The sequence below is a fragment of the Zosterops lateralis genome, assembly GCF_965231275.1.
Source record: "Zosterops lateralis genome assembly, chromosome: 11".
Taxonomy (NCBI): Eukaryota; Metazoa; Chordata; class Aves; order Passeriformes; family Zosteropidae; genus Zosterops; species Zosterops lateralis.
The window spans coordinates 9,783,437-9,797,889 of NC_139771.1; the positions used below are offsets into that span (position 1 = coordinate 9,783,437).

General features: G+C 39.3%; 1 protein-coding gene across 23 annotated transcripts in view; it reads left to right on the forward strand.

The window, feature by feature from the left end:
* SLMAP (sarcolemma associated protein) overlaps positions 1-14,453 on the forward strand; it is a 77,326-nt gene that overhangs the window by 28,557 nt on the left and 34,316 nt on the right. For all 23 annotated transcript variants that reach the window (XM_083869580.1, XM_083869584.1, XM_083869583.1 and 20 more), the window contains 5 exons: positions 4,510-4,657; positions 10,848-10,920; positions 11,753-11,789; positions 13,219-13,281; positions 14,299-14,394. In XM_083869580.1, the coding sequence (XP_083725706.1) occupies positions 4,510-4,657; positions 10,848-10,920; positions 11,753-11,789; positions 13,219-13,281; positions 14,299-14,394 (417 nt within the window). The remainder of the gene's footprint in view (positions 1-4,509; positions 4,658-10,847; positions 10,921-11,752; positions 11,790-13,218; positions 13,282-14,298; positions 14,395-14,453) is intronic.

Consider the following 14,453-nt stretch of genomic DNA (forward strand, 5'->3'; position numbering starts at 1 on the left):
AAGGAATTAAGTGGTGGCAAAAAGAATGGTAAACCAGGAGATTCTGAAATTTGGGTTCATTTTCTTTGTTAGTTGTTTAGGCAGTGAAAATTTATTTAATAAATGAAATACATTAATTTTTGACTTTGCATAAAAGACAATAGCCTACATTTTGGTATTTATTTACTTCATGCTTAATTCAGCTATTGAATGAGGCTGAAATAGGTTTAATTATATGTGATGATTCCTTCTTCCTGCATTTTTTGATCTAGAAGTTATTCTCCTTCACATACTGAATCTCACATCTCTGTGTACAAACTGCCTCAGTTTTCCAGCAATTCTCCTTCACTGTAGTTCTCAGAATAATTGCCCTGAACTTCAATTTCAAGCTGGGTTAGATGGAGTAGCAGTAATGTGCTCTTGAAACGGCAAAGGATGGTTGTACATAGTAATAGCAAATATTAGAAGTATTAAAAAGCTGGTCAGTTGTTTGCTCCTGTAGTTCTACTGTAATTAAATCCAGGTAATCAAGTCACTGAAGAAGTGTCTACTTTCTTTTCAGGATTTTCTATACATCCGAGCCCATATTTTGGCTTCTCTGAGATCCTTCAGAAGTGTCTCATCCTGTATCAAGCCTGCATATGGCTTGGGAAAGAAAACACTTCATGTCTTTCTCACTTGTCAGGTTAATTAAGGAGTTCTCTTCAGCCTGCCTCCTGGAAGATGATACAATTGTGATCATTAAATAGAATGGGTTCGTTATTGCTAGTTGTTTTTATTACTTTGAAGAAAACAGTTTACCTATATTTTGTAAATTAGGTTAAAATCTGTTCTCCTGGAGCATAGCAGTTTGCAACTTTCTAATATCAGTTAGAATTAACATAATTTTTTGTGCTTAATTTTGATGTATTATGATTTGGGATCACTACAGAAGAATCTTCTATTTCTCTAGTCAGAATTTGTTGTAGGGAGAAAATCGTTGTGGTATCTAACTGCATGAAAATAACACATGAACTGATTTAGCAGGTTGTTGATGCTCTTCTGAGTCATTGACCTAGAAGAAGGAATGAGATTTTTATGTACCATAGGTCATGGCAGAGGAGGTACATTTGTTCCATTGTCAAAACTGAACAGTAACTTTAAGTATTATAAATACTAAATCTTTGAAATAAGTACATAATTCCTTGCAAAACAGGGAAACAAAAATCTGTAGTTTTTTGAAACTTCCATAATATAGTTTCTAAGGAAGATGAACTGTCCTGGAGAAGTTTGTGTGTACTGATGAACTGCAAGTTTTAGCTTAGAAGAAGCCTTCACAAATTTTGTGGAAGCAGCTTGGTGCAGCGTCTGCAGTTAACTGATCTTATTAACTCTTTGTAGGTGGGAAGGAATATAAACAGTAAATTACTAAAGAAGAAATACAGGCTAGGTGGTTTTTTTTGTTTTTTTTTTTTTTCTGTCTGGGCAGTTACTGTAATGGAGCATAAGCTTCCTGAACACTGTGTGTTACTTGTATTTTTTTAAGAAAGGAGGGAAACCAGCACTGGAGCAATATATGCAGCTAGCCGCTGAATTAAGGATGTGGTAATACTTTAACAGTTGTCAAAAGCTGAGTTGTTTTGAATGTGTGTGAGCTGCCATCTCTGCTCTACATTGGAGTTGTTAATATGAGGTACGAAAGAGCTGGGACTTTGCTCTGGAGAGTGAATCATATAATTAGGCCAGTAAACATGGCCATTTTTTCTGGCAGCACTGGCTTAAACACTTCCTTGTGTACCTTGCTTGCATCAACTCGAAACTGGTTTGCAGTGACTAAACAAGCTCCTGAGCCAGGCCAAGTAACGAGGTGGTGGCACAGCTTGGCAGTGAGAGCTGGGAAGGGCAGGATTCATTGCTGCTCTGTGGGCTGGCACTGGCTTGGGCTGCACTGGGATCAGGAAGGACAGGTGCTGGTGGATTCACAGAAGGTGCTGTATTGTGCAGCTGCTGTGTAAAAGGTGTTGGTTTGGGAATCAGAGAACCCTCTGTAATACCACATAATTAAATAGTACATTAAAAACTGGTATACTGCCGCAACTACTACTTAATTTAGAGATACATTTGTTTAAGGGTTTGCGCTTCATTTTATTTCCTGAAGATTGCTTCAGAAATTATGCAAAAAGGGATGGAGAGATTGACCTTTGAGAAAGATCATTTGAACTAGTGAAAACTAGCATGGAAGTAACATTTGGATTTGCTACCTGAAAGGGGACTGGCTCAGTGGATTTTTGAGGAATGGCTACATTAAAAATAACTGAATCCTTTATAGCAAGATTTGAAAGCAGTGAGTTTCCTCTTCTTTAGATATCAACTGTTAACATGTGGCTGCTATTGCTTCTTTACTAGATGCAGGAAGAAGAGTATTTACAAACAGGATGAAAAGGCTTGAAGAGCATCACTTTCTTAAAATTTATGTAATACAATTCAGTACTATACCCTTAAGCAGACATCAGTTACATAATATTAAATGTAATGTGTATTTTCTGTGGACATTTGTTTATAAATATTCTTTTGCGGTCTGAATTTTGTGTCTCCTGATATAAGTTTTGTGTGACTGATGCTCTGTTGCACTTCCTTTCCTGTAGTCAATGTCCTGTATTTCCTTGTGCTATCTTCTCTGAGTCCCACTTGCAGATTCTGCAAAAATGTGGGTGCAAGGGGCAATCATTAATCAAAATGTTGAGAGGGATAAAAGGCAGATATGCAAAAACAATTAAAGGGTGGGAAAGAGCAAATAAGCAGAGGCATGTTTGTTTCTCCTTCCCTGTGACTCACTTTTTCATAACTGAAGAACTTTCAAATGAAGAAGAAAGCTAATTCAAAACAAACAGGAAGCAAGAAATAATTACCTCTGCACTGAACCATAAGAGGGTTCGGGACTTGCAGGCTATTAAAATAACAGGCTAATTAATTTGATTGGCTTTTAAGCATATAACTTGTAAAAGCTATATTATATACTATTAAGTTAATAGGTAGTATTTCATAATATGGAGAGTATTATTTAGAGTAGAGTGGATTTGATTATGAACACAGTGACTGCAGTCATAATTTCTTGATCTATCCATAATTTATGTTTACCTTCATCTTTACCAGCTTATGACTGATGACTGTTTTCTTTTCCTTCAGTTGAAGAGCTAAGGCTTATCTGTTGGGGGGAGGAAAGTCTTTCACATACTGCTTTTCATTCTTTTCAGATACTGCATTTCTTTTCAAACACCTACCTGAGCTTTCCTGTGCTGGCATTCCCCTTGATTACTGAGTCCTGTGTGCTGGATGCAGTTGAATTCCAGCTCTGTGCTTAGGGCCACTCTGCTAAGTCATATAAGATCCATATCATACACGGTGCCATTTTCCAGTACAATATCTGAGGAGCCCTAGTGCTGTGCTCTCGCTCCATTTGAAACCCATTTTTCCCCTTGACACTGTGGTTTTCAGCTATGTATTATGTTTTTTTGAGGCATGCAATAATAGAGACAATTAAAAGCATGGAAAATTTTGCATGGAATGCTGAAAAAAAAAAGAAAGGTCAATTGCTTTTATAAGAAAAAGGTGGGAATACATTCATTTCTCTGAATACAACATGTTTTCCCCCAACATTATGCCTGCTTGGGGACTTCATGATACTCTTTATGAGTGCAGGAAGCCAGTGATTTCCACCATCCCAGCAGGTTCCTGTAGTAGCTATTGTTGTCTTGGAGTAGTGAGATTGACTCATTCCAGTAGCTACACCTGGCTGTCAGTAACATTCTGGTCCTTTCTTTTGTGCTGTCACTGCTCAGGTCGTAGCCAGTCACTCTGGTCTTCTGCTAGGTGATTAATTTGTAACCTCTTCTCAGATGAAGCAGTTTTGACTTGTGTCATAAAAGCAGTCTTGTGTCATAAAAGCAGTTTCAGATTCAGTAAGTTGCAATTAACATTTAATTAATTCTGCAGATGGGTATTTACAAAAATACTTGAAATTAAGTTAATGTTGTGAACTGGTATTACTGAGAAGTAAAAGCATCCTATTGGTTTTAAGTTTCACCATGGTCTTTATTGCAGTTCCTGAATTCTGTCTTCCAGAGGTTTTCCTTGTGCCTTCAGTACTAACCTTCCCTGCAGCATGTTTGTCATGCAATACTGTTACCTTAAATGTATGAGCAGTTAGAATTTTTCTGTGTTGACCAACTTAAATATGAATTGTTATATGTATGTGGCACAAGGTGTTGCTAATACACGAGATCCTGTACTGCAGGCAGTGGTTCGGGCACACTTTGTAGCAATTATTTGCATTGTGTATGTGCTAGAATTCAATAATTCGTTAACTCAAAATCAAATACAAATACTTCTTAATAATGGGAAGGTGTTGCATCTTGATGAGATGTGTTTAGAGTTTGATACATTTCTTATCTTCTAGAAATAAATTTTATATAAATAAAATTTTACTTCTGCTTGTATTTTTTGTCTTATTTTTCATGATTCATTCAGGATTGTTCTTTCGTTTTTTTTCAGTTCTATCTTCAAGACACTAAAAGTAGTAATGGTACCTTTATTAATAGTCAGAGACTGAGCAGAGGATCCGAGGAAAGCCCACCATGTGAAATTATGTCAGGTGACGTCATCCAGTTTGGTGTAGATGTGACGGAGAACACACGGAAAGGTAAGGGTGTGGATCATTCTTTGGTTTCTTTTCAAGTATATTTATTCAGAACATCTTACTGCAATCCAGTCTTTAAAACTAAATGGCATTCCCGTTGTAAGAAAACAGTTTTGTTTGTTCTTTTCTTACCGCTTCTCTCCTTTGTGCTGGCAGTGAGCCCTGTGCCCATGTGGTACCTTGATCAAGAAACTTTTCTGCTGAAAACACAGACTCTTATTTCTACCTCCACGCCCCTAGATGGACTTTACTGGGTTGTTCGCATGGCCTGCTTTCTTCCCTGGCTGTGTAGGTGCTACTGTGTGCAGGGGAGGTGGAGATCTGGAAAAGGAGGCTCAACTTGGGGCCACGTGTTCATCTATTGCCTCCCTTAAAATGACAGCAGCAGTTTTAAAAGTGCAACACGAGCATGTGTGTGTAATGCTGTATTGGGCTTTTTGTGTTTGGATTTTATTATAATAATTGTAATTACCTTTCTTTCAAGGCCTTTGAACCCTAAGGTTTCAGGTAATAGTGTGGCAGAAGTATGAACCTGAAATTTCTTGATCAAGTAGTCAGTGTAGATTTGAAACAGGCTAACTTAATTCTTTGTTTCTTATTTTGTAAAGATACAGATTCTAAATTTGTATCTTTAACAGATATCCACTGTTTCTTTCTGTGACGGCTACTGATTTTGATTTCTACATGTAATTTAAAATGAAAATAGAAAAAGTTGCTAGCTGACAAATGAGGTGATGGCATTTTTGTTTGGTTTGTTTTTCATACTGTCTTCTTCGCAATATGCACGCTCAGGAGATCTTGTGTTATGGCAATAGCTCTGTATCTGTGTTAATTAAAATGCAGCTTCTATCTCTTTTCTTTTGAAAATACATAGTATATTTCAGGAACCATTTCTTTATCTATCTGGAGACTGGTCTGTATGGGGATTTTAAGACGGTAATCAGTTTTGTCAAGACTTTAAAGTTCCCAAATAGGTTTGCTGCTTTCTGTAAACATTGAATATCTGGCCATATTCTGTAGAATCTTAACTACCCACACTCAGTAGCACACAAATTTGGCAATAAAATGTCAGTTGCCATCACCCCTTTGCTACTGTTCTGAATAAGACCTTCATAGACCTTATCCTTAAAGAGAAGTTTATTAGAGAAGAATGAAATTGAATTGGAAGGCTGATAAAGTTCTTTTAAACAAGCAAATAAATGAAATGTCCATCAAAGGAAACCTCTCTCAAATCAACCCCCCCAAAAGCCCAACAAACCAAAACATGGTACAACAGGAGAAATTCTTAAAGTGCATTAAGTGAACAAAATGAATAAATGAACAAAGTGAATAAAAATGACACCTGCTCTGTTACTCATTAATTTTGTCTTTAGCCTGACCAGGTTGTAATCTCAGATCTGAAGTATCAGAGGAAGGAAGGTTAATGAATGTCTTTAAAGAAAACATTGTTAAGTAATAGTGGTGGTGGTATTTTGTCATGAAGAATCTGCTAGAGCTGTAGGACTTTTGAGTGATTCATTGTAGTGAAGGTCTCATCACCTTGTTTTACTCTTCTCAAAAATGATTATAATTGACTATAGTTGCAAAGATTCACCTCCAGGATGCCTAGCTGAAACTGCCTGGAAGTTATTTAAAGTGTTCCCATGTGAAGTGATTGCAAACATTTATGAATACTAGCAGTATACATGAAAGAAGTCAAAGGAATACACTGCATCTAATGAACTTGGAGCTATTAATTTGATGAGATGCTGTCCTTGCTAAGCAAAGCTGAATTTCTTCAAGTGTATTTAGACTAAAAGAATTTTATTATAAGATTTAGTTGGAAGAAAAATTGGACTCGACTTGTTTTTTTCAGCACATTGTAGTTAGTTCATGGAAACTTGTGCAGAAAGTTCATAGTAAGCAAATTCTTGCCATGAATTATTGCCAGTAGTAGTTATTTGCTGTGGTTTATGTTAGTTTTACAAAGCACAATGCATTACACAAGTGCAGGTGACCTGGCACTTGTGTAATGAGTGATCAGATTATGCAGCCTTCCTTGTCCTTTTCTCTGGCTTTGAACAGGGATGCTGTGATCCATGTTCAACCTCATGAATGTGTTGAGCTCGCTAATGAGAAAGAGGATACAAGTTTGCTTTCCTCCCTTTCTCCTCCCCCAAGTAGAGAATGAAGATTGTATCATCACAGGGTGTTTACCTATGAATGCAGTTGGAATGCATATAAACATGGGTTTTTCACCAGTTCATTTCAGTAATCTTAGATGTTAATGTTAATCTAATCTAGTCATGAAACGGGCAGGAAAGTAGTTTTTAAGTTGGTGATTCCCTTTAAAAACACTTTGCCCTCTGATATTTACATAATGCCTTACTTGCTCAAATCATTTCAGCAATCTGCTGTGTGTAATTATAAGGTAATGACAGGACAGAACAAGTGTAGTTGCTCATGTAAATTCTGAATTCTGTCAGTATTGCTAGAATACATTTATTTTATTGTTCAGGCCGTGTTTTATTAAGTGATTTCCTTGCAAATGTGATCTGGATTTGGTTCATTAAAATAGTGGCATGTTCAGTATGTGATTTTTCAGGTTATCAAGTATAAGCACCAATTCCTCAGTTTTCCTGCTGCTGAGCCACAGTTAGTAACAGGTCCTGGAGAACTGTTTGCATCCCTCCTGCTTCCTTATTTGTCCACTTGCTGTAATACTGATAAGTACAGGGGCCTGGCCATTACCCCCTCCTTAATACAGTACTTACTTATTAACATCTCATTGTGCTTTTCTCTGTGTTAGTGTGGTTTATCTTCTTTTAGTACTTTCTAAATTTCCCACTTGGTGCCAGAACATTCCAAGTTAACTGGTGATACTTACCTGCATGGAAAGGAGCAGCAGCATTGCGAAGCAAGGTCAAATAATACCAGCATGATTTAGTTCAAATGCAGTTTGTGCACTTTTTTTCTAGTCAGGTTTGGAGCTCTGGTATATCTGTTCTGTCATGGGGTGTTTGAGGGAGGTCATGCAAGTGGGAAGCCCAGTGTCTGCTGCAGGGCCGTGCACAGACCCCCGAGGGGTGTGGGGGGCTCCTCAGGGCTGGGTACCACATTAATGAGTGAAAATAAAAACGAGAGCATCATTGGCGAATTGTCTCTCTAGGAAGCAAAAACTGAGACAAATGGTTTCTGTGTGCCCATTGTGCTCTAGTGCAGCAGAACCTGTCTCAGGGGTTTTGGAGCTGTGAAATGTGGGGCAGCTCCGTGTTTTGGAGGTGACCAAGTTCGTGACTGAAGTGTGGAACAGCAAATGGAGCAGGGTTTTACTCTGTGGAGAGAGCTATGGACGTGGGGCAGTTGTTTCACGCTTTGGAGGGAGCAGTGGCTGTGGAGAGGCTGTTTTTACCCTTGGAGGGAGCGATGGATGTGGGGCCGCTGTTTGACCTGTGGAGGGAGCGGTGTCTGTGGAGGGAGCGGTGTCTGTGGGGCCGCTATTTGACCCGTGGAGGGAGCGATGGATGTGGGGCCGCTGTTTGACCCGCAGAGGGAGCGGTGTCTGTGGAGGGAGCGGTGTCTGTGGGGCCGCTGTTTGACCTGTGGAGGGAGCGGTGTCTGTGGGGCCGCTGTTTGACCCGTGGAGGGAGCAGTGGATGTGGGGGGAGCGGTGTCTGTGGGGCCGCTGTTTGACCCGCAGAGGGAGCGGTGTCTGTGGAGGGAGCGGAGTCTGTGGGGCCGCTGTTTGACCCGTGGAGGGAGCGGTGTCTGTGGAGGGAGCGGAGTCTGTGGGGCCGCTGTTTGACCCGTGGAGGGAGCGGTGTCTGTGGAGGGAGCGGAGTCTGTGGGGCCGCTGTTTGACCCGCAGAGGGAGCGGTGTCTGTGGAGGGAGCGGAGTCTGTGGGGCCGCTGTTTGACCCGTGGAGGGAGCGGTGTCTGTGGAGGGAGCGGAGTCTGTGGGGCCGCTGTTTGACCCGCAGAGGGAGCGGTGTCTGTGGAGGGAGCGGTGTCTGTGGAGGGAGCGGTGTCTGTGGAGGGAGCGGTGTCTGTGGGGCCGCTGTTCCCGCTGCGAAGGGCGCGCGGGGCGGGGCGGGGCGGGCTCGGCGGCCGCGGTGGGCGGCGCTGGGGCGCCCCCTGGCGGCAGCGCTGGGCCATGGCGCTGTGCCGCCGGCAGGGCGGGAGCGGCGGCCCCGCGGAGCGCCCGGAGGTGAGCGGGATGGGGAGGGGGAAAAGCTGTAGGGACAGGGGCTGCCTCAGCTCCACGGGGAAGCCAGGGATTGCTTTACTGCCTTTTCTTGTTAATTCTTCAAAAGAAATACTATAGACCTGAATTTAAACCATTGCTGCTGTTCCGTGCGGTTAGTACTGTATTCATGTTTTCTGTGTTGCTTTACCTCAGACTTTCTCCTTATTTTTCCAATTGCAATGAACTGATAGCTAAAGGTCAGAAGGCAGCGTTTGGATATTTTTTCCTTTCTTACTGTTTTAATTTTATAAGTTTGTCAAAATGCTTGGTACCTTTTTCCAGTCACTGTCTATTTGAGACCTTTTGTGAGATGCCCGTTATATCTTAATTTGAGACAAAAAAAAGCTCCTGCAGATTTTAGGAGATTTTTGTCAGTCTAGATGTTGACAGAGAAACTTCAGAATTATGTAATCTTACAGCAGACCTACCTGATATGTGACCCAAAGGCAAAGCTGTCTGTTGGTATTTAATGTCAGGTATCCTAATGTTTTCTTATTAAAATCACTGCTTTCCTCTTAAAGAAATAATTCTGCCAAAGTACAGCTAGTATTGCTAATGTATTTTTAAAGTGTTTTTGTAAACTGGATTTATTCCATTAGAAATAAAGACCCCAAACCCTGCAGTTTTATCTGTTCTGCCCTGGCATATAAATTTAATACTTTGTCAGGTCAGCTTGAAAAAACAAGGTGCTCTAGCCAGGAAAATACATCTCCAAAGCATTAGCTAACTAAAAGTTAAAACCAGCTTGTCTTTGTTAGATCATTTCTCCTGTATTTTTAGATTCTATTGAGGTAGCTTCCTTAAAGACCTGTTTCATTTCCCTGGAGTATTACCAGTGTCCTAAAATGCCCATTGCCCTTTTTTTCAAAGCCAGATTAACTGTTTTACAGGTATTAATAACCGAGAAAGGAGAGCAGCTATTTGCATGTAGTGAGTGCTGGAGGTATGGTGGTACATGATGGTGGCCACATACTCGTTTGTATTTCACTTGTGGTAGTGTTTTGGGAACAATGTACAGCTATTTTAGCTATCTTTCCATGTATCTGGAAATAGTTTTACTTTCCAATTCATAGAACCGTTCAAGGAAAAAAAATCAACCAAGACTCACACATAATTTGACTGTTCGCAAAGGCATTGAAAACGGTATCAGTAACATTTTATAACATTCTGTAGAAAGTTTGAACTTGATGTAAGAATCAAGTCTTGCATTTCCTCTTCTTGTTCCTTAGGATCTTTCTCAAGTTGAAAGAATCTTGAATTTAGTCCTCAAGGAGCAAATCCTCTTCTGAATGAAAGGCCACTTGTCTAGGGCTATGCAGTAGATGTGCACTACAAGCATTCCAAAAGAGAAATGTGTTGTATTGAATAATGCTGCTTATGGTATTCGAAAGAATATGCTTCTCAGTGATTCCTACACACTTCCTCTGCATTTCCTTTTTGATCCTTGTTTGTAAGTAATAATCGCTTGGCAAGTTCCAGATCTTGAAGTAAGTGTTGGTGACACAAATTGGATGTGTTACCTTTTAAGTCCCTGGATATGCTTGTTGGGATCTTGTCAAAAAGGCAGCTCATTGTTTTGTTTATGCCTCTGCATTTTTGTTACCTGGTGGAGGTAAAATGCATTCCTCTTAACTAATTTTATGATCAAAACATTGACCTTTTTTTAACTTACTATAGTAAAGACAAATTCAGGTATTGCTGCATGTGGAAGAGTTGGAACTGGAACTGCTCCACAGCCAGGACTGAGTACACAGTATAATCTCTTCAAGTGTGTAATGACTCTTCCTGTGTCCAGAGGAGGTTTGAGAAGGCAGACTCAGGCACTGGTGCTTGAAGGTGTTCATGCCTCCTCCTCTTTGCCTGTCTGAAAGTTTCTTAAGAAAGTTTGCTTGGTTACTTTAACATTAAGCACTGAACTTAAAATTAGGTAATAATGGATCATGATGACTTAGTATTTTTTCTTTTCAGTTACCCATGGATGTATAGTCTCCACAATCAAACTGTTCCTTCCAGATGGAATGGAAGCTCGGTTCCGATCAGAGTAAGAATATGTATTCACATGTACCAAAATTCAACTACTGTATGATGAGAATATGATGGATATATTTTTTAAAATCATAATGGGAGCAGTTTCTTTTCCTGTGATCCTGCAGAACGAGTAACTGAGTGTATGGTTCTTTTGCAGGCATTATGTGAGGAAAAAAAAAAACCCCTCATTTGCTTGTTGTTTTTAGTAATTAAGACAACTATGAAGAATAAAGAAGTTCTCTAAAAGAAGAAAAACATTCTTATGTAGTTGGGCTTTTCTGACTGTGGTTTACTCTGCTGAAATGGGTATTAGAAACAGAAGAACATAGAAACAAAGAAAGCAAATTAGCAATTTCTCCTGGCCTCTTTCTTTATTTGTGGTTATTATTTTGGCTGTTTTGAATGCACATAGACTTCACTGAAGTGAAGCTAGTGGAAACTCAGCTGAATATTGGCAGCATGTTCTGTGTATATGCTCATTTTTGAGAAATCTTCCAAGAGTAGTAGAAACCAAAAACTTTAACATTTTGTTTGCACTAAGTGCTAATCAAAAATGGTGTAATTTTAGTCATCTTTCATGATCAACAATTTTGTGGGGTTTATTGCTAATTTAAACATCTTTTTATCATTAGTATCCAGAAATACTTGCATGAAGTTTTATGGTGTCTTTGCTTGCCTAGTGAGGAGATAAGTAAAATAAAAGTAAATTACTACAGAAGATTTTCCATTTAATTTCATGTCCAAATAAGAAATAGTAAAAATATATGGTGTTATATTTTTATAGTTTTGATGACAATGTCCAAGTACAACATTTATGTGTCTGCTTCTTTTTTTTTATTTTTTAGTGTTATCCATGCTCCATTACCAAGTCCTGTTGACAAGGTAATTCAGTAATTTGCTAGTTTATACCTTATTCAGACACATGCTGTTTCAGACTTGTTTTAAAGATTAAGAAATAGTGAAGTCTGTCCAGTAACATTTTGATGTGTTTTCCACTGACTGTTTTTACCTAGGTTAATATTTTGAGTTACATTTAAGGTAGAGAAGTAATGCAGTATTAGAGTGTATATTTGAAGGTAAGTTGACTTGTTACATTGTGGCACCTGAAACATGGCTTTGGAACAAAACCGTTGATGTTAAGATGGTTAATTTCCAGGTACAGATTGATGGACTAACAGGTCTTGCATAATTTAATACTTGATATTCTGTGGGACCCAAGAGTAGCTCATGATTGGTGTTTGGATGAGGTCCGTTTTCTTTATGTCATGTTTCTTATGGAGGAGAAGCTGCACTGCACAGTCTGGAAAGCACCGTTGTGTTCCCAAGGAAGACCGAGACCAAACCTCTCTGCCTCTCTTGTTTATAGCCAGAGTTGCTCGCTGTAGAGTCACGGAGTCAGTATTGTCAAGTGTAATTTAAATAATTCTTAAACTCTGTTTTGCTAATGTGAGGGACTTGTAGAAAACCTGTTAATATATACTGCCATGAGAGAAGTGATCAGGAGTTGATTATTTCTCTAGTCTCTAAAAAGAAGGATTAACTTAAATAGGTTCTGATCTGAGTTTTATGCACAAAGAACAAAATTTCAAGAGACTGTGAAAACTTATTTGTGAAACCAGCAGCCTGAAGAACTTAATAGACTATGTTTAAGTTGAGATTTCAAAACAATGTGTGGCTTGAATCCAGGGCAAGGGTAGAAATCCTGAGGAGGGATTGCAGGTATAAATGTGGGAAAACAGTTAAAAATTATTCCAGTGTAGGAAGCCTACAAGAATTAGTAAATAAATAAGTTGGCTGAAATAAATCCACAGGACAACACCCCCCCCCCCCCCCCCCCCCCCCCCCCCCCCACTGCTTCTCTCCAAGTGAAGAACAGTCTGTTCCTATTCTCAGATAATACAGATATTCCTTAATTCTGAAATAGATATTTATAAAGGGAGATAATGATAACTCATAGGTCAGCAGGAAATGTGCAATCGTAATGTGTGATGACATCAAGTTGGATTCAATGGCTTCACCTTTGTGCCCCTTTTTGTCAATTTGGTCTCAACTGTACCAGAAGCTTTAAACTCATTAGTGTGTTGGGTGGTTCAAGAAATTGTGCAGGAAAACACAGTGGGGCCTAAGTCCCAAGTTGGGAAGTTCTGTGATTAAAAAAAGTATAAATAGTAGCAGAACAAGAAATGAAGCAAAATGCTATTGTTAGATAATCTGAAATATACCTTTGTGATTAGATTTAAGTGAATTTTGCATTATTTGTGTTTAATGAAAAATCAAAATCATTCTGATTCTTACTTATCTTCTTTTTCAGGTTGCTGCTAACACGCCCAGTATGTATTCTCAGGAACTGTTTCAGCTTTCACAGTATCTACAAGTAAGCTTTTTTTTTTTAAGGGCATTTAGTTTGGCTGAATATTTTTGTTCAAAACACACATCTTATCCTGTAGTTTGTATCTATTGGAAACTACAAAGGAAGGGACAGTGCTGGCAGCTCTTTTTCCCCACTGGCATCAGCAGCCTTTCTGTGCCTGCTTCTGTGTCAGTTTAATAGATGTGCTTTTCCCAAGATGTCATGTCACAAAAGAGGTACACTGTGAAATGGCAGCACATTAAACTGTGTGCTGATAGGTAAAAGTAAACTCTTCAGAAAGGATGATCAGCTTTCTGGGGAAAAAAATGAAAGCTTTTTTGCTGGTAAATTCTGTCCAGGTTTGAATGTGTATAAGTTCTACTGATTTATTTTTCCTGGTTTTGTTTGATAGTGGTGATTTTTATTGGTTCACATCAAGGCTTTTGAGATAAATACTATCTTTATATGTATTTGCTGACATAGCAGGAAGGAGTTCATCCAGATGAACTCCTTTTCTTTAGAAGCCAAATACATATTCACTCACCAATCTGTTCACTCTCCATATCCTGGAGTTGACAAAGACACTCTTCTATCTTCCTGTCATAAACCAAAAATCAAACAAAAATAGTAGTTCTTGCTTGGCATTTCTCTTTTGTGACCTCATTTGAGGATAAACAGCTCATTGCATGGAAGCTGCCAAGCTGTCTTCTGGTGTCTGCAGTTTTGTTACTCAAATTATTGACAAGGTGAAGTGTCCTTAAGTCTTGGGAGGAATAAGAGTGTGTCCTCAGCATGTGCCACATAGCATGAAAAATTAAGAGTTTAGGAACCTGAGGTTATAGGATAGCATTTTCTAATTAAACCATCCAAATAAATTTGTGGATGGATACAATGGAATGGGCTTATTATGGTTTTGACTAAGTTGACGGTGTTTGCTACTCGCATTTCCTTTCTTTGTTGCATTTTTTGGGATCTCTTCTGTTACTTCTGATTTCTTGAGTTGTTCTAGCTGAACTGACTGGTGCCCTGCTCTCTTCACAGGAAGCCTTACATCGGGAACAAATGTTGGAGCAGAAGCTGGCAACCCTTCAGCGATTACTTGCTGTCACACAAGAGGCTTCAGATACTAGTTGGCAGGTATCTGCAGGCATCCTTTCCTTATGGACTGAACTATGCACTGCCATATAAATTTTAGC